This window comes from Aythya marila (assembly GCF_965140915.1).
Source record: "Aythya marila genome assembly, chromosome: 3".
NCBI classification, from domain to species: Eukaryota; Metazoa; Chordata; class Aves; order Anseriformes; family Anatidae; genus Aythya; species Aythya marila.
Genome location: NC_139044.1, coordinates 31,722,612 through 31,749,470, shown reverse-complemented (window position 1 = coordinate 31,749,470; position 26,859 = coordinate 31,722,612). Strand labels below are relative to the sequence as shown.

Below are 26,859 nucleotides of genomic sequence, written 5' to 3'. Positions count from 1 at the left end.
GAAGCTTCATTTGGAATGATTCGTGCTTAATGACCAATCCATTAAACAACTCCCTCGGGGGCAGAAGGGTAGAGGAGGGTAATAAAGGCGGTTAAGGGCTGAGGAGAAACTTACATAGAGAGCTTGCAGTAAAATGGGATGCAATAAAATAATATGACGCAGTCAAACAATATCCAACCAAAAGGATAGCAATGGAGCTGAGATTTCGAAATGTACAAAAGGAAATAGACTTTGTTATGTGGCCTAACCACAGTTTGTAATTAATTTCTTCGGCAAGTTGCTCAGGACCCCTGCAGCACTGAAGGAGAAGGGTGCTGCTGCGAACAGCAGGAATGGCTGGGACTGTTATCGGCAGGGGACATGACCGTGTAGCCGGGCTAGTCGGAGAGGGAGGAGGGCTACCCAACCCCATCTATGTTTGGGAAAAGCTCGGAGGGCGTGTCGCTTTCGCTTTCACTTCCAGCCGGAGACTGGCGACGCTGGAGGAAAAGAAACTGGGCGGTGCGAAGCGGGCCGGGCCAAGCGGGCCGCACTCCGGGCTGCGCTGCGGAGCCGAGCGGGTCGGAGCCCAGGTAATGGCGGCCGGGCCCGCGGGGACTACGGCCCCGGGGGAGGTCGTGCTCAGCGCCGCGGGGCCCGGGTTGTGTGGTGGTTTCATCTATTTTTTTTTGTTTTTAATCCTCGTCTAAATGATGTGCTTCTTCTCGACTCACTCTTTACTGTCATTCTGTTTTGTTTTTTTCTCTGCTCATTTTTGTATGTGTCACCGAGCCTGACAGTCCTCACGTTTTGAAAGCGGATGTTACAATGTAGAGACATTTTAACACAGTTCCGCTTTGGAGGTATCAGTTTTAGTTCTGTCCGGAGAAATGTTACAGATTTTTCTCAGGATTCAGTGAATGACTCAACCTTTTCTTGCCAAGAAATCTGTTAAGAAATCTTTCATAATCATTGTATTCACTGCTCTGCTTTCTCAAGCTGCTATTCCAGTAAGTCTTCAAAAAAGTAGCAAATCAACCACTTGAATTAGAACCTAAAAATCGTTTTCTATGAGCTTTATCCTATTGGCAACATTTTATATTCTGTAGCACAGTAGTGGGCTGACCAAATTGGGGTTGTTGCTGTAGTAGCACGTGGAGGCTTAAACATGGCTGTGAATATTTACAGGGTCTTCGTACTCAGATACTGTGCCAAGATGGAACGAGAGTGTATGGGCAAGATCAACAGTTACTGTCAAAGGAATAAATTACAGCTTGATTATGTCACCGTGGACGTGAAAGGCCCATCTCATGATCCTGAGTAAGTTCACTATGCATGTCAGTAGCCATCAGGATTCTTGATGCAAATTGGGCAAAGATTGTCTTCTGAGAAGTGGATTGGTTGAAAGTGTATGGTAGAGAGCTGTTTGAAAACACAGATGGGTGGGTGGGTACAGAGGATGCCATGCGATGCACAGGGTTTAAGGAGAAAGCTTTTTTCCGAGTTTTCAGAGGGAACCAGAAGGACAAAAGTGAGAAAAACTTGAGATACAGAAAATTTAGTGAGACAAAGCTGTGTGCGCAAGCAAAGCAAAATTCTGTCACTGGTTCCCATCAGGAGGCAGACGTTTAGCCATTTCCAGGAAAGCAGGGCTTCATCACACTTAATGGTTACTTGAGAGGACAGTTGTCAATCCCAAATGCCCTACTTCCTCCTACTTTCCCCCAGCTTTTATTGCTGAGCCACATGGGATGGGATGAGGTGGGATGGGATATTTCTTTGGTTAGTAGGGGTCAGCTGTCTTGGCTGTGTCCCCTCCCAACTTCTTGTGCACCCCAGCCTCCTCACTGGTAGGGCAGTGTGAGAAACAGAAAAGGCTTTGCCTTTTTTGCAAGCACGGCTCAGCAATAGCCAAAACACTATCGACACTGTTTCCATCACAAATCCAGAATGCAGCACCATGCAAGCTTCTGTGGGAAAAAAAAAAAATTGATTTCAGCCCAACCTGATTGAGTACAGTCAGTCTTGAGCTGACTTCCTGGTCTGACTCACTGTTGCTTTTTCAGCAGCAGTGCACAAATAATTGTGTGCCAGAGGTAGAGGGGATAAGTGGCTGAGTGTTAGAAGGGCAGAATGGGTTGGCCTTTCGAGGGAAATGGCAGCAGAGAGATATGCTGGAGTTGAAGTGACTACATAATCCCATGTTGCATCTCTGATGTGCCTCTGTTCGTTTTTGGAGACCCAAAGTGGCCAAAAGGGACTGCATTTTAACCTGGGTCTCGTGAATCACCAAATGCATTTTTTTGTACTAAGCAATGTAGGTTAGCTTATCAAAGGTGAATGTAATATCATTTCTGGATGCATGAAATCAAGATTAGTTGATCTTTTCCCTTCATATAGTTTTGCAGCTCTGAGGTATGTTCTGTTGGTAGGGCTTCACAAACTTGCCTTGTAATGATGCTGACCTTATGCATTCTGTAGTAATTTTGCTTATAAAAGGTGTTAAACATTTAGAAGCACTGTTAGAGCAAATAAAGAATATGCAGTTTTGATCAGGGAGGTAAAATTTCTACAAGTATTTATACTACAGATTTATGATAACCTGGAGTAAGATGTAGTAAAAACATGCAAATGCACAAATACCTCCACAGGTAATTTATAGTGCTTTGTACATAATAAAAATAAATTTGAATATGAAAAGGTGTTTAAGTTTTTATGAGACAAAATTTAACAATGTTACAGAAAAGTTTCCTTTATTCCAGGTTCAAGGTTGTGGTTAAAATAAACAACGTAGAATATGGCAGCGGCAGTGCTAAATCTAAGAAGGAAGCAAAAGCAGTAGCAGCAAAAAATACATGGGAAATGATTGAACAAGAGGTGAGTAAATTGTATGATGTATGTATTTCTTTTGCTGGTAAAGGTTAAAGATGATTCTCTAAAAGTAGCAAATAAAATAGTAATGTTTAATTTGGAAGAGGTTCTGCGTACTTAGTTAAATTGTCTTTGTCCTTTTTTATTCAATATTTTTCTACTTCTTACCACTGAACTATTTGCCTTTTTATTCTACTAGTGGGTATTATCAAGAGTATTTTCTCCTGTTGTGTTATAGAAGGATGAGGAAATTTATTTGCCTCTGTTAAGCTGCATTGGCATGTCCAGAGTGGACAGTGTTCCTTTTTCATCGTGATGGCTGTTGAGCCTTCAGAATGTCTTCAGAACATTTGCAAGCTATTATTCAGTGTGTCTGTTGCCACTTTGCTCATAAAATATATTTCTTTCACTTGTTCTGTTTAGTCTTTGCTTCTTGGTCATATTCTTTATGGTATAGTTAATTCTAACCCCCCTCGATTTTTTTAGGTTTGAATTTTGTTCCTTGTTTCTGACAGGTGTTTTTTTGGTAGCCATTCTCTAATTCACTTTTTGATTCTGAATGCTTCTTAGCACCTTTTGAGTGAAATCTTCCCTTACCTCTTTGCATTATTTTACCATGTCACTGTCTTTATTCTAACCCAAATGCTAATATATTACAAATGCTGCCTAATCAGGAGACACCTCAAACAAGTCCTGCTTTCCCCTCTTGTACATGCACAGGAGCATTTACAGCCCTTGCTAACGGCAACATCAGCAGCTTAGCTTTCTGCTGCCACCTGTTTACTTGGCTCTGAAGTGGCGAGAAAGTTCAGAAAACAGCACTTTTTTATGAGACATTTCGCTGTTCATTCCCTGCCTTTTGTTAAAAGAGGTGGGAAATGTGGTGATAGGTTGCTAAACACACAGGTGCAGTACTTTGAAAACTGGGTTTATGTTTGTTTGGAAATCCAGAATGTAATAAGTCTGGCTCGGGGTGGCTGTCCTCTGAATTTCTTATAAATATTTTGAAATGCTAACAAACCTTGCAGCTGTATTAGTTTTCATGCACTGTTTATCTTAAACTAATTTAATTAAGCTTAAGTTTTTAGGTTACCTTTTCTGTTTTACAGCAAAACAGTCATTCAAATACGCCAGCTCCAGAACAAATGACGTCTCCAGTGACCTCACGATTTGGACTAGCTGTGGATGTGCGATTTGGACTTGATTATGTCAGTCTACTAAATGACTACTCACAAAAGAAATTGCTAGTAGTTAATTACAATAACATAAGCCGTGTTGGAGATGCCCATGAGCCCACGTAAGATATACTTAGTGTTCTTACTTGCTTTCAGTACTTCTTGTTAACACTACCATTAGTTAAAAGCTAGGATCAGTGGGGGATACTGTTTGCAACACTGATGTTAACCCAAGGGATTGTATGTCACCAGCTGAGGGTGGCAAGGCTAATGGGAACATCTATGCCACTCTGGGGAGTGCTGCGGGTTCAGGAGCACATCTGAAATGCTTGTACACCAGTGCATGCAGCAGGAGGAATTAGCAGATGTCATAGCTGGACCCTTCTCAACAATTTACCGAAGTTCATAGGAGTCCAGGGAGGTCCCTGCTGCTTGGAAGCTAGCCAGTGTTCATCTACAGAAAGGGCATGAGAGAAGACCCAGGAAGCTGCAGACCTATTAGTCTAACATCAGTCCATGGAAAAGTTACAGAGAAGATTATCCTGGGGGATAATGAGAAGCATTTAAAGAAAAAAGCTATTATCTCACCTAGTCGATATGGGTTCATCAAGGGAAATCCATCTCCTTCTATGATAAGGTCACCCACTTGGTGGGTGAAGGGAAGACAGTGGATATAATCTTTCTGGATTTCAGTAAGGCCTTTGATGCTGTCCCTCACAGCATCCTTTGGCCTAATTGTCCAACCATGAGATAAATAGGTTCACTCTGCCCTGGGTGATGAGCTGGTTCGGTGGTAGAGCTCAAAGGGTTGTAGTGAATGGGGCAGCGTCTGGCTTGCAGCCAGTCACCAGCAGTGTTCCCCAGGGCTCAGTTCCAGTTGTGTTCAACATTTCCATGTCCTGGATGCAGGAGTAGAGTGCATCCTGAGCAAGTTTGCGGATGGTACTAAGCTGGGAGGTGCTGCTAACTCCCTGGAGGGACGAGAGGCCTTGCAATGGGATCTAGAAAGGTTGGAGCACTGGGCAATTAGCAAGGCATGAAGTTCAGCAAAGGAAAATGCTGGACACCGGTACAGACTGGGAGACAAGTGGCCAGAGAGCAGCTCAGCAGAAAGGGATGTGGGGTTGCTTGTTGCAACAGGCTCAGTGTGAGCCAGCAGTGTGCCCTGGCAGCCAAGAGGGCAAACCCCATTTTGGGATATGTTAGGCACAGCATAGCCAGCCAGTGAAGAGGGGGCTTTAGGAAACATTTCTTCACCACCAAGATGGTCAAACACTGCAACAGGCTTCCTTGTGATGTGGTTGATGCCCCCTGCCTGTCAGTATTCAAGAGGCATTTGGATAATGCCCTCAGTAACGTGCTTTAACTTTTGTTTAGCCCTGAAGTGGTCAGGCAGTTGGATGTGATGATCTTTGAAGGTCCCTTCTAACTGAACTATTCTGTTCTGGTCTGTTCTGTTTTGAATGTGTTATTGCAGATGACACCAAGTTAGGTGCGTGTGTCGATCTGCTTGAGCGTAGGAAGGCTCTGCAGGAGGATCTGGTTAGGCTGCACCGATGGGCTGAGGTCAACTGCATGAAGTTCAACAAGGCCAAGTGCCGGGTCCTGCACCTGGGGCGCAATAACCCCAAGCAGAGCTACAGGCTGGGAGATGAGTGGTTGGAGAGCTGCCAGGCAGAGAAGGACCTGGGAGTGATGGTGGATAGTCGGCTAAATATGAGCCAGCAGTGTGCTCAGGTGGCCAAGAAGGCCAACGGCATCCTGGCTTGTATCAGGAACAGTGTGGCCAGCAGGGCTAGGGAGGTGATCGTCCCCCTGTACTCGGCTCTGGTGAGGCCGCACCTCGAGTACTGTGTTCAGTTTTGGGCCCCTCGCTACAAGAAGGACATTGAGGTGCTTGAGCGGGTGCAGAGAAGGGTGACGAGGCTGGTGAGGGGCCTGGAGAACAAGTCCTACGAGGAGCGGCTGAGGGAGCTGGGCTTGTTCAGCCTGGAGAAGAGGAGGCTCAGGGGCGACCTTATCGCTCTCTACAGGTACCTCAAGGGAGGCTGTAGCGAGGTGGGGGTTGGTTTGTTCTCCCACGTGCCTGGTGACAGGACGAGGGGGAATGGGCTTAAGTTGCGCCAGGGGAGTTTTAGGTTAGATGTTAGGAAGAACTTCTTTACTGAAAGGGTTGTTAGACATTGGAACAGGCTGCCCAGGGAAGTGGTAGAGTCACCATCCCTGGAAGTCTTCAAAAGACGTTTAGATGTAGAGCTTAGGGATATGGTTTAGTGGGGACTGTTAGTGTTAGGTCAGAGGTTGGACTCGATGATCTTGAGGTCTCTTCCAACCTAGAAATTCTGTGATTCTGTGATATGAAACTTTAGAAATACAGTAAAAACTTGGAAATAATCTGGAGAGAATCTAGCTGAGGGTCGTTAAGGTGTTTAGGGGGTTGGAGAATAAGACGTAAGAGGAGAGGCTAACAGGGCTGAGTGTTCAGCTGGGAGAAGAGATGCTCTGGCATCTTTGTGGGCTTCTCAGCATGTATTTCAAAGACCCCTAGGAACAAAGCACGAAGGAGAGCCTGCCTGTGTCTCCTTCTGTATGCATAGCAGTCAGTGAATTGTACAAATATTCCAGTTAGCAACAGCTGAAGACTGATGAACTGCATGTTTTAACTGTCTGGACAATATACTGGAAAACTCTGCTCCCCTGCAAAATCAACCCTTATGAAACTTAAAATTCTTAAAAACTTAATTTGAGGTCATCTGTACCTATATGATGTTTTGGGGAGTTCAACCTTAAAAAAAAGTGTTAAATACTTTAAAATATATATATATATATTTTCTGAAGGCACATCAGATTAATTATCTACCATTATTAATTATGTTAAACATATTGAAAATACTCTCTTGAAGAAGTATATTTCAGCTTTTCTTTCTGTAATGTCAACTGACTGTAGTGCTTTAAATCATTAAATTGAGGCTTGTCAGACAGGATGTAAGAAGAGTTTATTTGCTATTGTATTTTACAGGTTTTCTTGTAGTTGCACAATTAGTGGTCACATTTTGGGACGTGGTACTGGAAACTCTCTAGGTGCTGCAAAACAGGCTGCTGCAAAAGAAGCTTATGAGCAGCTACGTGAGTGTGAATCTTTAACAGTGTGTGCTATATTTAGCCTTAAGACAGAAATTAAATTATTTTCTCTTTAGTCTTTCAAATGGACTCATTCATTTTGTTTCAAAGCATGTAACATAGATTCCACTTAGAGTGAAAAAATCCTTCTTACTGTGATTGGGTTACAGGATTCTGTTGGTTGGTAAAATTTATGTTGTGCTTGTATGTTCAATTGCTGAATGAAAAAAAAAATCTCAATCTCAGAGCTGCTATCTCTAATTGTGTATTTCAGAACATGGTCTGATACATTGCTGTTCAAGAATGTGTGTATATTAAACATGTTTGATTCCTGCCTGCTCTAATATGCCAGTTTTCTGTTTGCTCTCTGAAGTATTGCCAAGTGACTGGCTGTAAGCATAAATCTCCTACTGGATCAATTGGATTAATAATCTTGGAAGTGTGAGAAAGGCAAAAGCAGGAATTAGAATGAAAAGAGCTTGACTTCTGTGATGTCCCAAGGATGATTCCAGTGAAGCAGTTGCTAACACGATCCTCTAGAGAGCAGAGCTGTTGTCTTCATGGCAGCCATCATATTTCCATAGATGCACAAAAGTATCTGAGTTCTAATAGTAATCCAAAATCAGTTTCTGAAGTGCGCAGAACAGTACATATGAACTAATTTAAGTGAAGGGAAGGCAGCACAGAGGAGGAAAAATCTTTTTGACTTTATGTACTTAATTTTTTCATTATTTAACAGTTCAGTGTGGATGTTAAATGCCTCGTTGTTGTTTTAAAGTTCACTGCCTATTTAGAGTAGTCTGTTTAAGCTCTAGGATCCTCCTTTAATATTGTAATATGCTGTCAGCTCATGGATCTTCACGTTTTCATCATAGTCTGACATCTACGGCCTGTAGCAAAACCTCTCTAGCAATTATTGTAAAGGAGAGTGGGCTGTTTTGTTGTCTTCCTAGTAGTCATGCTATGTGTCTTCATTTCTGGTGGTATCCGTGTAATAAACAAAATATAACTAAATGTACATATTAGCCAAAAGTAGAAAGGCCCAGTGTATTTCTGAATTAAAAAAAAAATAAATAAAAAATTGTGTGTGGGGGGGATATTATTGAAGCATAAACTCTTAGAGTTGCTTTTTTTTTTTTTTTTTTTTTTTTTTCCCCCCCCACAGAGAACTGCAGTAAACAATGGAAACGTTTGCTTTTAATAGTTATTACTCTTTTCTTAATTTTTAATAAATCCTAGATGCTACTTCTGCAAATGTGTCTGTATAATGCTCACTGTGAGAGGGCATGTTTTTCACTAGGCTAGGTGGAAGTTAGGCAGATGCCTTTCTTATGCAATGCTTTGTATGTTCCATGCTGCGATCAGCTTCCACTGAGGACCTTGTAATCTTCCTTCCCCCATCTTAGATGGGCTCTTTTTTTTTTCTCTGAGGGTTTTTTTTGTGTGTTTTTGTTAACCATTCTCTCTTTTTCTTTTTTTCTTTTTTTTTTTTCTTTTTTTTTTTCTTTTTTTTTTTTTTTTTCTAGACAGAGAGTGAAAAATCTATCACCAGTCCTTCAGCTAGTGAGCCTAATTCCCCTGGAGAGTTGGTTCCGTCTGGGTAAGTTGGGTTCATTGATAATGCGACAGTGATAAAAACGTATTTACTAATTTTAGATCTGATTCTAAATAATATTTGTCCTAGTTTCTTTATTGAATAGTTCCTATCGGAGGCATTTTTATTGCAACATAAAAGGAACACAGCTACACCAGTCAGTTGTATTATTTCATGACATTTCTAACATTCATTCTCCTATTGTGTCACTCTTGTAAAATTCAGTGTAACTCAGTTTTAGTACTTTTCCATGCTGTACATTCTGATTATTTTTTTTCCCTTTTTCATTCTCCATAAATCTTCATTTCCAACAAAGGGAAAATTTGCTTAACAAAAGAAAACTAACATGCATAATGTTTCATTTGTAATTTGGGAACCTTAGGTCAAGCCTTTCATGCCTAGCAGTTTATGTGGTGGTAGTGCTGCTTTCACTTCTTTTATATTCTTCATGGCATTGTAAAGCAAGCTGATACATACAATTCAAAAAGTGGCTGCACTGTATTGAAATAATCCTCTGTATTTAAACTCTTTAAATAAAGGATATCATATATTTTAGATTCTATAGAAATAGGGAAATGTATTACAAAATGTTGCTATTTTTATTAGCTCTCCTGCATGAAGTTTTGTAGTGTAAATCAGTCATGGTTGTTAATGCTTACTCAGGTCTTGCTTTTAAAAACTTGAATGACTTCTATGCTTTTTTTAAACTCTAGGAAGCATTGTATTAGTTTATGATGACTTTCACCTAAAATGAGAGTATTGTTTTTCCATAATAGGGGTGTTCGCTTTAAAGACACAGATGCATACCTGGCAGAAAAAATGAGAGACATGTTGCCATCTGAAAAGGCTTCACCTTTGCAGGTACAGTAAAAAGATGGTCTTCCTTGTATTTTAGACCCTGAACAGAGCAAGCCTCTTGCCGGAGTGTAGCATCAGTTTCCTCCTTTACTGCTAATTACTAGAAAATATTTGAGCATTTTTTCTAGGAATATTAAGTACCTTCTTACTGTTATCCATTATCACTTACTTACATGTATTTACTGTGGACCCAGTTTATGTATCATGGATTACATGGGCTTGTACTAGCGAGAAGGGTGATCAAACTAAGCGCTTTTTTTTTTTTTTTTTTTTTTTTTTTGTGGGCCATTTCCATGCCATTTCCCTGGGTCCTGTCACTGTCCCCAGAGAGAAGAGCTCAGTACCTGCTCCTCCACCCCCCCTTGTGAGGCTGTATGTCTTGCCATCTAGACCCTTCACCATCATTGTTGCCCTCCTTTGGGCACTCTGTAATAGTTTTATGTCCTTCTTACATTGTGGTGCGCAAAACTGCACACACTACTTGAGGTGAGGCAGCACCAGCACAGAGCAGAGTGGGACAATCCCTTCCCTCAAGCAGTTAGCAGTGCCATGCCTGATGCGCCCCAGCAAGCAGTTGGTCCTTTCAGTTGCCAGGACATGCTGTTCACTCATATTCATTTTGCCATTGACTAAAACCCCCAGATCTCTTTTGGGGAGCTGCTGTCCAGCCCCTTGTCCCCCAGTCTGCACATATATCCAAGATTGCTCCTACCCAGGTGCAGAATCCAGCACTTGCTCTTGTTAAATTTCATGTGGTTGGTGATTGCCTTGCCCTGTAATTTGTCAAGATATCTCTCCAAGACCTCTCTACCTTCAAGGGAGTCAGCAGCTCTTCCTAATTTACTATCATCTGTAAACTTACTATGCATTTGAGTCCTGTGTCGTTTATATACGGGTCCTACCTTTTATATAAGGTATGAACACATTTATAGATAGACAGATGCTGGATACATTTTCAGGTGCGTTTTAAACTAATTATAGTGAAAAAAATCAGGATATCTTAGCTGCTGTTGTTTTTCTTTTTCATGTAGAGAAACGGACAAAATTCTGCCATTAAAGCCACAAGGTATGTGTTTAGTTCTAGATCGCTATCTTCCATAAAACTATACTACATACCACTTGACTGTTTTTTATATCTAACAAAGAAATGTCACCATTGTGTGGTACATTTCTTTTTTCTTGTCATGTATTAGAAAAACAGCTTCTTATAAATTTTGCTTTTATCCCTGCTAAAGAAAATTGGCAGCTAATTTCAACAATGCAAATAACAAAGAAGAGAAGAAGATGTCGGATTCAAACAAAAGCTTGCCAAATAACAGTGAGGAAAATGAATACACAGCGGATGAAAGGTAAGAAGGATTTTTTTACTAAGACCTGTATAGCAAGTACATTATGCAGTGGTCTAGATTTAATTGGTTATTTATAATAGAATATGAGAGAATATTGCTGTAATACCTACTTCAACCCCCCTCTTCTCAGCTTTATTACTGAGCATGGGGTTATATGGCATGGAAGATCTCCTTGGTTAGTTTGGGTCATCTGCCTGGTTGTGTCCTTTCTCTAATCTCTTGCACACCCCTAGTCAATTGATTTGTGGCAGGGCAGGGAGAGAAACAGAGAAGACCTGTATGCTATGCAAGCACTGTTCAGCAACAGCTAAAATTAGTGTTATCAGCACTGTTTTCATCACAAATCAAAACCACAGCACCATATGAGTGGCTATGAAGAAAGATAACTGCATCACAGTCAGGCCCTGTACAAATAAAGAAAATTTGCTCTTATTCTGTTGCTATATGGAAAAAAAAAAAAAAAAAGGAACTGCAGTGGAACTTTGTTTTACAAATACTTAAACAGACAGACAGCAAACATGTTTTGAGATTGTGGTTGGTGAAATGTTTGCGAAAATGACACTTTTCTATGCTCACAATTAATATGTAGGAGTGATTTCCTTCTAGTTTATCTTGCCTGGTACAGAATAAGACTTGAATTCAGAATCTGGATGAGTTTCATATCCATAGGTATAGGCACTCAGAGGAAGTACTACATTTCCCATTCTGTATAAATTTTGAAATATTTACCAGAACTAGGGTTTGGAACTCATTTTTTTACATTTCAGATGAGAGCTGCAATGATGTGTTATAGGGCTGCTATCCCTTGTGGTTTGTTTGTTTGTTTGTTTGTTTGTTGTTGTTGGTTGTTTTTTTTTTTTCAAGATTATGATTTAGACCTGTGTATGTGTATATTGAGTGAGCCCTATAGAATGGTATTTCAGCAGATATTATTAAGCCTTTTGGGACCATTTCTGTATCTTCTAAATGTAATGCTAAGTACACTCCAGTTGGATATATATTACTTTTCTTTTTAAGATTTCTTAAAGACTATAAAAATATAAAGCCAATTGGTGAAGGTGGTTTTGGGAATGTTTTCAAAGCAACAGCAAAGATTGATGAGATGACCTATGCAGTCAAGCGCGTTGAGCTCAAAATGTAAGTACTGTATATTGCTTTTTTTTTTTTAGGACATCCTTAATCAAGTTTTTCATAGTCTTTTTTTGTTGTTGTTGTTTATTTTTGTTGTTATGTTTTTTTTGATGGCCCTTTGGGGAACCGGGAGTTGGACACAGTGGTCCTTGTGGGTCCCTTCCAATCCAGACATTCTATTATTCCATGACTATCTTTTTTAATAATCCTTGGAGCATTTAAGGAATTTTCATTATTAACTGTCTTTCTGGTAAACTTTACTTTAGTTGATTGTAAAGCTGAAAACTGCATGCCAGTCTTCATTTTTGCAATCTCTCAAATAACTTGGCATACAGCTGTAAGAAAGTAGATTTATTATGTTCAACTATCCCTAAGTACACTTGTACAGAATTTTTATGATTTCTGGTTGTTAATATTGTAGAATGTGTTTCAAGAAAATTTGCTGATTAATAAAACCATTGGAAGCAGCAATGTTACTTTACACAGGGTACCTTACCTGAAAATTTACTTATCCATAATATATAATGACTATAATTAGGGCAAATGGAGAAAAATGAAAGTAATACATTTTGTGGTTTGTAATTGGAAAATACATATAATTTATATCTAAATAATATAACTATGTAATGTGAAGAGTGAACCATATTGCCACGTTACTTGTCCTTTATAATAATCTCCACACAGAATAATGATCTTAAATTTTTTAAGTAATTTTTTTCAACTAGAGTATTTAAGACTACTAGTAGAGTACTTAATCAGCAGCTGAAGAACTTGCATTTCTTTTATGTAATCTATTCAGAAAAATAAAGTTGTTCTCTATGAAATAATAAATTTGAAAATAGTTGTCCTTTACATTGCCCTTCAAATTCCTGTATTCTTCACAGTTGTGTATTATTTTCATTTTGATTACAGTATTTGAAGAATCAATACAACCTTTTTTAGTAAAAAGTGCTAGTTTTCACTGTGTAATTTAACAAGAAGTGTAGGCCAATTACAGCAATAGTTCTTCATGAGTATTTGCACACTTCTGTATATGTAAACAAACCTTTTTCAGCATTGTTGAGCAGGGCTTTGATTTCTAAAAAAAAAAAGCTATATTTTTTTACCTTCTAAGAACATTCCATTATTTTTCAAAATCAATGCAAAACTGTCTGTATGCTGCTATTTAAATTGTCTTTTATTTAACTCAATATTTAATTTTTGTAGGAAAATATCTTTGTTTTGAAATATTTGTTTTGTTTGAGATTTTTTTTTTCTTCTCCAAACAGGAAGGTGAAGCGTGAAGTACAAGGACTCGCAAGACTTGAACATAAATACATAGTGCGGTATTATTGTAGCTGGGAAGGGCTTGACTATGTGACTTATCCAGACTCAAGGTAACTACAAAACAGTAGTTTGCAGTCACAAATGTGTTTTCCATATTGAATTTTGTGTTGTTAAAAGAAAAGCTGATCACTGTTTATGCACCATTACACAAATATAAATGCATATGTGTAGTTCCATAATCATTGTTAGGAGAAAAAACACAGTACTCTTGAGCAGCCAGTGGTTTATAGTTAAATACTTTATTGGTGAATATTAAATATTTAATAATTTTATCTTTCTTCTGTCTCTTATTATACAGAACTTGCTGTATCTGTAGAATAATGTAGGAATGCAAAAATCAAAATATGGGACAAGGATTAACATAACTTAAAAATGGTCTGCCAGCTTCCTGATTGGAAGCCCCCCTCCCTTTTTATTTATTTTTTTTTTTTTTAGGAATTGATTATCCAATAACTCTTATAAATGTAATTATTTCTCTAAAGTAACATTTAAACTATGGTGTCTGATAGAGTTTTTATTGTGAACACGGAGCTATTGAGAGTAGAAATGCAGAATGAAATGTTCTTTTGTTGGAGGTAGTCTTCCAGCACTAAGAGTGCTGGCAAGACAGTGGTAAGAATTTTACTAATAAGTTAGGTTATTAAATTTTCAAAGGTTTTATGGTAAGCCTTTTTCATAGCTATAAATTTTCACTTTTCAGGTATGTTACCTAATTTACCTAAAGCCATAAAATATTAATGGATTCAAAATTACGGTTAGCACAATATCTGTTAAGAGTGTTCAGAAAAAAACTGAATTAAATAGGCAAAAAAAGTCTCCTGAAAATCCAACCATTAGTAGCTTGGAGTCTCAATATAGCTTATGCATTTAATATTGAACAGATGCTGGTTATCACAGAAAAAGACCTTAAGTCTCAAAGGCTGAAGTCTCAAAGGGCTGAAGTCCCAGAGTGGAAGGCCACCTAGTGGCCTGACCTCAAGGCTGTAGAGAGTCCCGAGCCACTTTAATTAATGCTTGTTCTTTCAGTGCCTCAGAATGCTTTATTCTAAGGCACCGAGATCACACAATGCAAATCAGAAAAAGAAGTGGTGCTTCCTCCTCTGCATATTGTCCTTCCCTCCCCATCTCCAGCCTTAGTCTATTTTGTGGGCTGATGGTGAGGGAACTCAGTGAATACATTTCATTTAGATTTCCGTCTTTCAGAATGATTCTCTGATTCACAGACTTGTCATGTAATCAGTCATAGAATGGCTTGGGTTGGAAGGGAACCTTAAAGATCATCTAGTCCAACCGCCCTGCCATGGGCAGGGACATATTTCACTAGATCAGGTTGCTCAGAGCCCTGTCCAGCTCGGCTTTGAACACTTCCTGTGCACATAAAAGATGTCACCACACTTCCTTCTTTAAGGGACAAAGGTTAAAAAAATGTGATCATTCTAGGTAGGGGAGGAAGGCTAATCCTGTTGAGCACTATAGGGAATACCTGCCAGAGTTTTGCAGTAATTCCTAGAGGGCAAGATGGGACCCAAGTACTGTTCTATTTCTTGCTCAACAGGGAGCAAGAGAGGTAAACAAAAGGAGGTAAACAAAATGTTAGGAATCTTGCAGAGGTATGTAGCAACTGAACAGGGATTGTTTGGTTGGATTGTTTTTTATTTAGATCTAGTACCTAGCGGTGTAAGGTCTTTAAAATCAAGAAACTTTCAGACTTTCTTTTGAGTAACTCCAAAAAGAATAACAATTTTACAAATATATCTATATCTATTTATTGTTTGTTTTTTTTTTTTTTTTTTAGAGAAGAGGGACCTGAGAATCATTAATGCTTTGGAAGGAATTTGGAGGCTTTGGAGGAATTGTATCTTGCCAGTTTTAATAGTGTATAACTTTATTTTGCAGGCAGAGGTCAGAAACAAAAATTCCTTGCCTTTTCATCCAAATAGAATTCTGTGAACAAGGAACTCTGGAAGATTGGATTGAAAAAAATGGAAAAAACCCAAAAAAACAAAGTTACCAAGATATGGCACAAAACAAATTTTTACAAATACTGGAAGGAGTGAACTATATTCATTCCCAAGGGTTAATTCATCGAGATCTCAAGGTAAGCAGAAGAGGTATTTTTTAAATAATTGTAATAATTTTAGATAAAAGTAGTACCAACTAGCTGGATTTCATTCTAAAATCTAAACTAAAATCTAAACTAAAGGACACAGAGTGCATTAGTTAAAAAACGAAACAAACCTCTTCCTCCCCCCCCCCCAAAAAAAAAAAAATGAACACAAAAAAAACAACAAACAACCTACACCACCACAACCAATCCTCCCAAAAAAAACACAAAAATACCCACCACCAAAAAAAGGCCAAAGCAATCAGCAGTCATCAATTAACAGGCATTTTCGTGTGTTATGTGCTACTAGGTCACAAGACAGCCTATTGGGAAAAGGAATACTGATCTTCCTTGGTAATAAAACAATTAAAAGAAAGAAGGCAAAAGGTTGAGTCTAGGAAGTTTGCTCTTATTATATTGCAAGGGGACAGTTTATCCTAGAATCTATTGTATTTGATAATGATTCTAGTTGCTCTTGTATCATGTATGCATACAAATATTTGCATGCTACTTTTTTGAATAGAATTTTAGTCTCCAGAAGTGCACGACCATACAATCTTTATATTAAAACAAAATATTTTTAAAGAACAAAGTTACAAGCCTTCAATGTTTATATGCGAGTTACAACATTGCTTACAGTTTTAAAACTTACATTGTGAGCAAGTCATTATTGTGGTGGCTTTCCTAAAAACTAAAGATGGCTGCAGTGAGTCACACTAAATGTAGATTGAGGATGTTGTCTTCTTCATATAGTGGTTATGCCCAAATACCTAGAGAGTATTAGAGCTGAGAGATGATACAGTGATGCTGACCTTGATGCATATTCCCCTTCTCTCAAGACCTCCAGTAACCTGAATTTTATACACTTTTTGATTTTATATACTTTCCTGTGTTCCTATGAGTCTGCTGCCCCAGTCTCTCATCCATGGAAACTAGCTGTAATCTTCTTCCAAGTCCTATTGCTAACTTGTCTGCCTGCATTTTAATTTAGCAACTTCTTTATCCCCACTTTGATCTGTTAGCTTAGGTGCTTGGCCACCTGAGATCTGTGTCACAGAATCACAGCTGCAGAATAGCTTCAAGCTCTCTTCATCCTGAGATGAATGTCTGTTTGTGCCTGGCATGAGTGAAGTCTTCAAATAGGGCACTACTGTTATTAAATGTGTTGTTGACTTGGTTGTTCTTGAACAAAAGAACTGTGCTGGGCATTCTTGACACAAAGATCACTTCCTGTGAAACCTTAAGTCTTTCTTGGCCTTACAGTCCGCTGGATCTTCTTTGGGTTAGAGACAGGATGAGGCTGTTTGTTTTTTGTTTTAACGGCATTCAGAAATATAGTTTATTCTTTGGAATAACAGATGGCTTGGAAAGCTTCATCCAAACTTACACAATTTTATTTTAGTTGCTGATGACTTTGTCAAATTTAAAAATGCTAAGTTCAATGAAAACTGTGAGATACCTGTAGCAAGCCCCAACTCTGCAGTCAACTTTGTACAGATACTCCTACTGTGCCTAGGAGAAACTATACTTTGAGTGGAATTCCATGTAAGCCTAAATGCTTTGCACAAGTGCATCAAATCCCAGGACTAAAAAGCATTTTTGGATAGTAAATATTATATACACAATGTATTTGAAGAATATTAAAGCATGATATAGTCATCACAAGTAGTTAAAATAAAGTTAGTTATTGAGGTGTATGCTATTTTAAACTTAGTTTGTGTATTTCAAAGCAAAGTTATTTGAACTTTCTTCTGTTTCCCACCCCCAATCTGTTTCTTAGCAATTTCTGTGAACGATTACCAAATTTTAAGGGGAACACTTCTGTGGCTGATTATACTTGATGGTAAACCTTGGTGATACAGTAATTTACTGATTTACTTTTTTTTTTTATATATATATGTATGTATATAGCCTCAGAATATATTCATATCACGTGATGGTCAAATAAAAATAGGTGACTTTGGTCTTGTGACTTCTGTGACATATGAAACTCTGACTGGGAACCGAGGAACAAAATCATACATGGCACCAGAGCAGGTAATTATCTTGCTGTGTTACTGTCTCTGCATGCATTTCACAGTATAAACTCAGTATTGGTTGTGTTTGACCCTTATCGCAGTATTAAACCAAGTTGCTTAATGTTCCCTGATATGACTGTATATGAGGGTAACCTTATTCTGAAGAAAGCAGTTTGCAAGTGTGGTGGTTTTATTTAATTGTCCTAACCTACAAGGTCTGACACTGGTGTAAGAAGTGCTCTTGCATAACAGTTTGCCAGCCATGTAGTTGAATTTAGGACCTCTGTTAACTGTGGCATTTGAGTCCCTCTGTTTCATTACTTGTAACAAAGAGACATTGGCATGCCTTAGTTTTGTAGAAGTCATAACTTCAGTGTGTTTAATGTGACATCACAGCCACTATTTAACAAGATCATAGCATAAAGGGATCCAGTAATGCCAGTCCTGCAGTCTTCAGGTGACAGTTTTTATTGATTTCAAATTTTCCCTTAAGAAGGCGTGTCCAGTTGTATTTGACACCTACATTATTTTTGTTGTGATCTTTGCAGTTCAGTGACAAATATGGAAAGGAAGTAGATATTTATGCACTGGGATTAATTTGGTTTGAAATTCTTTCGGCACTGGCCAGTCGTCATGAGAAAATTACGGTATGTAATCTTTAAATAAAAAATAAAAAAAACCCTTTCATATCATGTATAGTTATTTTGCCTTACTGCAGGTATCTTATGCTGATTACATGCCAGAAGGAATCTGTACAACTACAGTACTGTCTCTATTCATATTTTCCCTTTGATTCATGTCTGTAAGGCTCACAAGTCCTTCATGCTTCAGTTAAAATGTAATAACTGAAGAAACATCACTGGGTTTATTTTACTTATGTCCTACTGATATACAGATTAAAGCCTTACTAAGCTTAGATATGTACATGCATCTATAGGGAAAATAATCAAAAATCTAAAAAGTATCTACCGAAAAGATATCTGATCTTTTTATTTGATCAGAGTATTGGAAAGGAATATTTTTCTAATTTTAGAAAAATAAGAATTGGGAGAGTTTAGTGTCTGCCATGCTCTTCTTCACTACAGCATGGGACAAGAATAAAGTTTCCATAGAGCTGAAACCTTTGTAGTTCTTTGAAATGGAAATGAAAGTGATTTGGAATATATGGCTTTATTTTAATTGAAAAAATATTACTTCAAGAAGATACCAGTGTTACTTAATCTTTGCCCAAACTACGCTCAAATCTATACAGTCGTAGGACAGGGATGTAGATGATGTGTATTGTTTCTGAAGTCATTATTTTGTAAGATCTATGTATATGGTTGAACACTGTTAGCTTGGCTTTTTGCCAACAAAACCAAAGCATATCAAAGTGTGTTTGGTCCACAGATTTGACTTGGCTCCAATTGCCTACCTTGTAGTATTTCTAAAGACTAAGGGACTTTCCCCTGCTCACAGCCAACTGTGCAAAAATTCCTACAGTCCTACGGTATTCAAAGTTTAAAAGGCAAAACCAATTGAAAATCATTACGTGGAAAAAAATAGTTGTCACCCAGAAGCAATTTCTGAAAGCATGTATTTAGAAATGCTCACTGTTAGTTGCTTTGAACTCCACCTAGCATTTTCTGCAGTGACATAGAAATAATTTTGTAGCACTGAACAAGGTAAAAGGGAGGAAGCACACCTGCTTGGCTCAGAAATAACATCCACACGTTGTCAGAACAAGAAATTAAGCCTTCTCACAATGTGTGTTGTTTGTTTTTTTTTAATCGCTGTTATTTGAGAACAGAAGGATAATGGTTATGAAGTAGAGAGGTTTGCTGAAACAAACACATCATTGTATTTTGTGAAACTTTTAATCTTAAAAAGGGACAACAGTTTACAAAAACGACCATAAAAAAAAAAAACAAAGCTCAACTAAATGAGAATTTTTCAAACTTCTATAGTTTTTTGCAGCCTTACCTTTTTTGTAGATTTGTATTCTGATTACTTCTGTAAATTATTACAGATTGTGAAATGAGTTTCACAGGTTGTGAAATGAGATGCAAAATATAATGAATAAAAGCATACTGAAACTGTTTATCTCATATGAATTTCAGATATGGCCTGAAGTAAGAGAAAGTAAATTTCCAGAGGGCTTCGCTGAGCGGTTTAAAACACAGGTATAGTATTAGAATACATTATTTCAGTTAGTTTCTCTCTTTACTCATTTAAAAAAAATAACTCAATTTTAATTTCTTTTTGCAGGCACCCATAATCAAAAAGATGCTTTCAAAGGACGCCTCAAAAAGGCCCCATGCATCTGAAATACTTGAGCTTTTGAAGAGTGTTGATAAAGACAACTCACGTAAAGTTCATACTCAGTAAACGCCATTTTAAGTCTTCTAGATCGTGCTTAAATCCAGTTTGATTCAAACTTATGAAATTCCATAAATATATCAGAAGCAAGAGCAAGACACGGGATACGTCTTTTCCATGGTGTTCCGCCTTCCTGCCATTGAGGAGCTTGCTGGCCAAAATGGTCGCATCACCGTTCACTCCCACTGGCTGCAGATCAGAACAGCAAACATCTGCAAACAATCGCTTACAATTTTTACGTGGAAACACAGGTTAGGTATGAGCTGAACTATATTACACAATAAGCACAGGAACCTACTCCTTGTCTTCCGTAAGACTGTGTTGATGTGATAACTGGCCTGTGGCAACTCCCCACGTGTGTGCTCTTAACATGTGCTCAATCCGTTATCAGTTGAAGTGGATGAAGCTCTGTCTTGTGGCACGTGAACCAAACCTTTCTTTTTTTTAATAGCAAACTTTATATTATTTACTAGACTCCCCCTCCCCTCTTTAGACCAGAGGAGGTAATGTGCTAAATTGGAAAGATTGATTTTGGTAGGAAGAATACTAGAAAGAGGTGGGGTTTATTCTTTACTGAATTTCAGGTCTTTAAAATGAATTTTCTTTTCACAATATCTCCATCAGAACACCTAGCACCTTTAATGCGCTAAAATGTAAATACTCTTTTAAAGTAGGTGTTCCTTGAGAATGTAAATGTTTTAAATGTCAAGCATCTAGCTTCTAGGAAATCCAGTTGAAAGAGATTTTATCCTAAACTTTTGAAACCCTCGGGATTTTTTTTTGTTTTCTGAAACAAAGTTGGGGTACTCAGTCTCCAGCATTTTCTCAGAAGTAACCATTTTAAATACTTTGTCGAAAGCACTTTAAACATCCTCTCCCCCATACTGCTGGGTTTTAATCACTTATTGTAGTACTGAGGCATGTGCAACTGGTAACAGGTATCCTGAACACCTCTAGTGGACTTACCATCAGCTCTGCAAAAGGCAACAGCAGATTGCCTGTTACTATTTGGTTACATACTTCAAAGACTACAGCTTTAGTAGAATAGGAAGGGGAGTAAAGATGGGCAAATTAGCCTTTCTGAGTCTCATTTTTGAATTGCTTGAAAAGACACAGCTCACTCCTGTGGTACCGCATAAAGGCGTATGCGCAGAGATTCTAAGCAGGAAAATAAGTATGATGTGATGATGTGTAGTAATGATAAATTATAATAGGATTTTTCTAAAATGTTAAACAGGTTAAAGGTGGGTGTTTGGTTAAAAAGAATAATATAAAAGATTATGTAGTCATTTTTATACTCTTATGGAAATCTATTGTTGATCCCCTATAAGCGGTGCTAAATAACGGTCTGATTTTATGTCCTTTTCTAAGAACTGTTTTTTGTTTTTTCTTTCCCCTTATAATGAATGTTATTGTTCATAAATAAAGCATTCAATTATTTTGGACTAATTCATATTTTTTTTGCAGTACTCAAGGTCTAGGAGAAATTATATCCCAACAGCCAAAAATACCACTACTAGTTCCACTTCCCTTTCACCCATAAACCTACCCTTACAATGTGAAAATTAACATGTGACAAGTTTCAGCTGAAACCTTTGTAGTTCTTGCACAGAGCACTTGTACCACCACTACTCACCATTACTCTGACCTTACTGCAACTTTTCGGTACTTAAAGAGGGCTTATGGAGAGCAACTTTTTTTCTTAATCAAATAAAGAAGGAAAAAGGGGAATGGTTTTAAACTAAAAGAGGGGAGATTTAGATTAGAGGTTTAGGAGGAAGTTGTTCACTTAGAGGGTGGTGAGGCACTGGCACAGGTTGCCCAATCACTGGAGGTGTTCAAGGCCAGGTTCAATGGGGCCCTGGGCAACCTGATCTAGTAGGTGACATCCCTGCCTATGGCATGGGGGTTGGAACGAGACCTTTAAGGTGCCTTTCAACCTGAGCCCTTCGATGATTCCTTTCTTACTGTGAAGTATTGTTTAGCTTGTCACAGAAGTTTTTAATAGATCTTTATTTTTTTGCAGTATTTGTATACTTTAGTAGTAACTTTCTACTGGAGGATGTTTACAGAAGCAGTTGTCATTCCCTAAGGATAAAAAGTCTATTAAGATTATTTATAAATATATATTTAAATTGAACATGTCCCATGATCTGGTGAATATGTACCTTTTACATATAACCGAATATTAAATGCCATTGTAACATTTCAAAAGCTCCCTCCTCCGTGAGCTCTGAGATACTAAGGAAAAAAAACTCTGACCTGTAGTCATCCAATAAGGATGACCCCCACACACACCTGTTTAACATCCTGTATAACAGAATAACAAATCATATACAACTTGTTACTTGTATAATATATGTTACTTACATAACTTGTTACTTGTATAACAAGTAACAAGACTTATTCAAACTTGATCTTTTAAAATCAGAGCATAATCGAAGACTGTGGAATTCTTACCTGCCTTCACGTTACAGTAATTCGCAATAATGCATCTTTAATTCCTAATAAGTTGTGCAACAAGCAGAAAAAACATAGAATGCTTCAAAAATTGCAGTATAACCTGTCAACTTTATGATTCTTCTGTGTACAGTGGTATGAAATTGGGCACAACAATGAACCTTTTTTTAAAAAAAATGAACCTTTAAAAAAAATATATTGTCAGAGTATAGCAACTATACATACTTATCTAGAACTCCTTTCTTTAGAAAGGCTTTAGTCATGATCTGCAGCACTGTCTCCAGGGCAATTTGAAGACAAATCTTCAGAATCTATGGAATAAGCAGAGAAAAAGTGAGCAGTTAATTCCACTGAAAGAAAATGAAAAAAAGTTGCTAGAATTATTTGAAGAAACTGTACAAAACAGGTTAAATAGAATTCAAGGTTTGCAAGTTATTAATTCTAAACTGTGTTTTAAAACACTGGACATAAATAACAACATAATAAATAAATAAAAAGCAACACAAATTCTACCCTCTCTTGTGCAATGAAGTTAGATGTGTTGTAATTGTTCCAGAAACACCTGCAAGCTTTTTTTTTTTTGACTTTTAATATCTGACGTTTGTTTTCTCGAAACAAAATGAATATTAATACCAATTCAAATTAAGTGCCAGCACGTACTTTTTGTGCATGTAAACAACTTACAGTTGGCTTACAATGAAAACCCACCAAGCTTTTTGCAAAACAGTATCTTGGAACGAAAATCCCTTATGTATATTTAAAAGACTTTAGTAAGAGAAACAAAAAGTATATATTCTGACAGAAGTATTAATGTTTCTCCCAGAAAACTTTGTACCCTGGACGAGGGGTAAGCACGCAGCTACCAGACTACATCATGACAGCTTCTCATAAGCCAGGTTGCAGAACAGAAGACAAAGCCATTCAGATGGCACGTGTGGGCTGTTGAGAGCTCTCTTAGGAAAGTGTCTCTGGTAATGCTGAAGCTACCTAGTATCAACCATCTGCATTATAGTAAAGGGAAGATGTCTGATGAAATAAGGTTAGACCCAATATCAAAAAGTTGATAGCCTTTGATTCTGGACCTCAGAAAAGGAGAATTGACTATAAAGAACAGAAGCATAGGCATAGTTTGTATAGCACTGTCCTTGACGAAAGCATGCAACAGGGTAAAGAGTGAATATATATTGCATTACTCGAGTCTAGCTGCGTAAGCGAAGTAAAACACATAAGTGGCAAGTTTACTCTCACCTTCGTAGGTGGTTCCACACCAAATGCAATAAAAGTGTTCTTCTCTTAAATATGCAGTCAGGAGTTGTAGCTTTTCTGATACCTATAGGTAGGTACAAGGATGCAATGAGTAGGGGCTTACATGATGTAAAATGGTTTGAGCTGCTGTTTTTGCTAAAACAGATTGTTTAACCTTTTTCTTTAGAAAAGCTGTTGTAACTCAGTAAGGCATGAAGTTACCCAAATTGTTGTACCTACAGCAAAGGAATCCAGGATCTCTGGAAAGTTAATGGCTGCTGTTTGCTCATTATTCTTTCCAGCTACAAAACCTGCACTGAAGATACAGCCGAAGTATTACCTAGCTACCTTATATCAACTGTATGATACTTTCTGATGGAATTTTTCACACTTCATCTCTGCAAATCAAATATGTTAAGCTAACAACAGTGGTGTAATCTAGTTCTCAGAAAACATTAAAGACATTAAAAAACATTTCTCTAAAGATTAGCTTCAAAAGAGATAAGCAATAAAATATAAAACATTAAAACTGATTTATCATATAATTGTTTTAAAAATGACGGCTTTAAGATGGCAAAGAGATCATTTACTACAGCTTTGAAAATGACGAATACATACTTTAAGGGAACATTAAAGGGAACACAATTTCATTGTGAATTGAACCATGCATTTAGCTGTGAAGCTTACACTTAAGTCTGAGCTTGTGCATTCATCATCCTTGTCCTCTTCATCCTTCTTGTCTTCCTCTTCAGGTTCTAGCCAATACCAACTCTCCTTGGGAACATCAATATCCTTAAATAATGAAGGATTTAAATGGAAATTAACTTTAATTTATTAATAATTACTTTGTAGCCTATATCTCTATACTTTAAACTTCCTTCCAACACAGAGAAATGTGTCTTACTTTCTGCATATCTAATTGCTGGCAGGCCCTCTGGCTTTTTCGAAGGTCTCCTTCCATCTTACGTTCTTCTTGTTTGTTTTTGAACCATACTCTGTAAAGAAAAAGTAGATAGGTAAAATAAGCAGGAAGACAAACAGTAAAATGTGTTACATTTTACATTTTTCTAAAATAGAAAATCTGCTAAGATTCTAGCTATACCAATCCCTCCAACTGCCAAATGCAGACCAGAGAAGACCATGCTAACCAGAACAATGTTGAAGTTAACAAGTCCCTTCTAACATCATTTTTGGAGGAGCAACATGTATTTTTTTTATTTTTTTTTGAAATAAACCTTTCAGTTACCTCTTCAGGACACAGCTTTTGATGATAATTACCCTTCGCGTACTGTTTTTCCACCAGGTTTCCGTAATACATGAAAAAATGGTTCACGAAACATTTGCAGAGAAGATTTTAATCTTCCCTAGTCTGTCTTTCTCCATATATAAACAAGCAAACAAGGAGAAAAAAAATATATATTAAAACCCCCAAAGTTTACCCTGAGTTTTAGTTTGTTGCAACCCAAAACCACTGCAGCAATGCTGCTCTGGATTATCCATGAGCTTTATATTGAAAAAGATGATGTGGTTCTTTGACTTAAAAAGTTGCAAGTTATTTGAGAATTAGCATATGTACTGTTCACATTGCTGAATCTTTTATTTTTATAAATGTTCATACGTACTTTAGCAGTACAGTGTTACAGTGTTCACCTGCTCTTGCTTGTTTTATATTTCAACTCGTACCTCCCATTCAAACAACATGCAGAATTAGTAACACACTAACAGAATAGCCAAACTTAACATATAAAAAAGAACAGCCTTGTAGGCACTGCTTGGGGTATCATTTACATAATTTTACCTGAATTGATCTGCAGCTTGTTCATTTGCTTGTTTTTTCATATGGAGTTTTTGTCTATAGTTTTCTAGTTTTTCTTCAGCTTTTCGCTTTTTGAATTCCTCATGACCAAGCCCGCTTCTGCCTATGTAAGTTCAAAACATGAATGTAAGCATCTGAGAAGCTCTGATACATAACTAAGTAAATTAGGAAGCATCACAAACCTGTTTTTATGTTCAGAGGAATAGGTTCAACAATGCCTTCTCCTGTGAAAAGGAAAAATAGTCTGATTTAAAAAAAAACAGAAATTTCTCAAACTATGGTTTGCGTGGTATATTCAAACAGGCAGGCTGATTTTGCCATTAAATATGTAAATTTTATTGCAATTCTGTTTTCTGGAAATTGAAAAATCTCTTATTGATATACATTTAGTGCACTACAAATAACCTAGCTGAGCTGCAACCTCCTTTCTTTTTTTCCTTGTCTGCGGAATTGCTGGATGCTTTCTTCAGAACACTACCCAACGGAAAGAAAATGATGTCAATTTGATAGGTACAGCATACCTGTGATGAAGATTGCTTTGCTACAGTCTTCTGTGGCATTTTTTTATTTGAGAATTTCACAGCTTGATAAAGATGAAGTACAACAAGAATCTGTCTGGGCCACTTCAGTTGCTGATCATCTGCTAGAGATGCACTGAACTGGCATAACGATTACTGATGTTTTCCTTCACTAATTTTATCTGTCAAGTACTGTTTATTTTCCAAAATACAGTGATAAATTCAAAGAAGGGGCTGACTTTTTTTTTGTTTTAGAAATTGCTTTTTTTTTTTTTTTTTTTTTTCCTGTCACAACATGACAGTAATGGTAGGGCTCTTAGAGAGGCATTTATTGACCCCATCTATAAGTGAAGCAGCAGATGCAGTCCATAAAATATAAGGGTACACCTGAAAGCAGCACGCAGGTCTAGACAGTGACAAACTTACCACTTTTGCCAAGGGCCTGGCCACTCTTGTAGCCCATCTTCTGCAGCAGGGCAAAGCCTTTGTTCTCGTTGCCCAAGGCACTCTTCAACACCAGGTCACGCCGCTCTTTTTCTTCCTCTTTTACGCTCTTCTGTCGGTTCCTCTCGTTGGCTTCTTTTTGCTTTTCTTCCTTCTGAAGAGCCTCTTTCACCCGGCGCACCATGGGCAAGCCTGGCCTCACATCCTGCCTACAAATTAATACCCCCTGCAAATCTTAGCTCATTGTTGATTCTTTTTACACTTATAATCATTGAAGAAGGAAAAAAAAATAAAATAAAAAAAAGGCGGATACTTACTTAATAAACAAATCAGACATATAATCCTCCTCTTCGTCCTCCCCCATGGCCAGCACGCATGCCCTGCTCAGCCCCTTTCCCCAAACACCTCACAACCCCCACGCTGCCCGGTAGGAGGCTGAGGGGAGCCCCCCGGCCCTCCACACCTCCCCGGGCACCCAAACGCCCACCTCAGC

General features: G+C 37.9%; 2 protein-coding genes across 5 annotated transcripts; one reads left to right on the top strand and one right to left on the bottom strand.

The window, feature by feature from the left end:
* Positions 1 to 471: 471 nt before the first annotated feature.
* Positions 472 to 19,901, top strand: EIF2AK2 (eukaryotic translation initiation factor 2 alpha kinase 2). Of its 2 annotated transcripts, none has more exons than XM_082756422.1 (16): positions 472 to 572; positions 1,168 to 1,299; positions 2,742 to 2,856; positions 3,960 to 4,147; positions 7,045 to 7,151; positions 8,676 to 8,745; positions 9,516 to 9,600; positions 10,629 to 10,663; positions 10,833 to 10,946; positions 11,964 to 12,083; positions 13,346 to 13,453; positions 15,300 to 15,501; positions 17,419 to 17,544; positions 18,074 to 18,172; positions 19,625 to 19,687; positions 19,773 to 19,901. In XM_082756422.1, exons 2-16 carry the CDS (start codon positions 1,196 to 1,198, stop codon positions 19,890 to 19,892), a joined length of 1,656 nt encoding a protein of 551 aa, XP_082612548.1. In that variant the 5' UTR covers positions 472 to 572; positions 1,168 to 1,195; the 3' UTR covers positions 19,893 to 19,901. The 2 variants fall into 2 exon arrangements, with proteins under 2 accessions (XP_082612548.1, XP_082612549.1); XM_082756423.1 differs by lacking the exon at positions 472 to 572 and adding an exon at positions 609 to 989.
* GPATCH11 (G-patch domain containing 11) lies at positions 19,079 to 26,855 on the bottom strand. Of its 3 annotated transcripts, none has more exons than XM_082756424.1 (9): positions 26,684 to 26,855; positions 26,349 to 26,575; positions 25,587 to 25,628; positions 25,387 to 25,507; positions 24,493 to 24,583; positions 24,276 to 24,380; positions 23,592 to 23,673; positions 22,569 to 22,654; positions 19,079 to 20,072 (listed from the first exon to the last, which is right to left on the bottom strand). In XM_082756424.1, the coding sequence occupies exons 1-8, from the start codon at positions 26,728 to 26,730 to the stop codon at positions 22,599 to 22,601; spliced, it is 771 nt and encodes a 256-aa protein (XP_082612550.1). In that variant the 5' UTR covers positions 26,731 to 26,855; the 3' UTR covers positions 19,079 to 20,072; positions 22,569 to 22,598. The 3 variants fall into 3 exon arrangements, with proteins under 3 accessions (XP_082612550.1, XP_082612552.1, XP_082612551.1); XM_082756426.1 differs by having other exon boundaries at positions 19,081 to 20,095; positions 26,684 to 26,757; XM_082756425.1 differs by having other exon boundaries at positions 19,082 to 20,095; positions 26,349 to 26,592; positions 26,684 to 26,811.
* Positions 26,856 to 26,859: the final 4 nt, after the last annotated feature.

Excerpts from the sequence above, each read along its gene's own strand:
- GPATCH11 (XM_082756424.1), bottom strand. The coding sequence starts at position 26,730 with ATGGGGGAGGACGAAGAGGAGGATTATATGTCTGATTTGTTTATTAA. Across the intron at positions 26,576-26,683 it reads ATGTCTGATTTGTTTATTAA|GCAGGATGTGAGGCCAGGCT; the intron begins GTAAGTATCCGC and ends ATTAATTTGTAG. Across the intron at positions 24,381-24,492 it reads AGCAATTAGATATGCAGAAA|GATATTGATGTTCCCAAGGA; the intron begins GTAAGACACATT and ends TCATTATTTAAG.
- EIF2AK2 (XM_082756422.1), top strand. The coding sequence starts at position 1,196 with ATGGAACGAGAGTGTATGGGCAAGATCAACAGTTACTGTCAAAGGAAT. Across the intron at positions 18,173-19,624 it reads GTCGTCATGAGAAAATTACG|ATATGGCCTGAAGTAAGAGA; the intron begins GTATGTAATCTT and ends TATGAATTTCAG. Across the intron at positions 19,688-19,772 it reads CTGAGCGGTTTAAAACACAG|GCACCCATAATCAAAAAGAT; the intron begins GTATAGTATTAG and ends TTCTTTTTGCAG.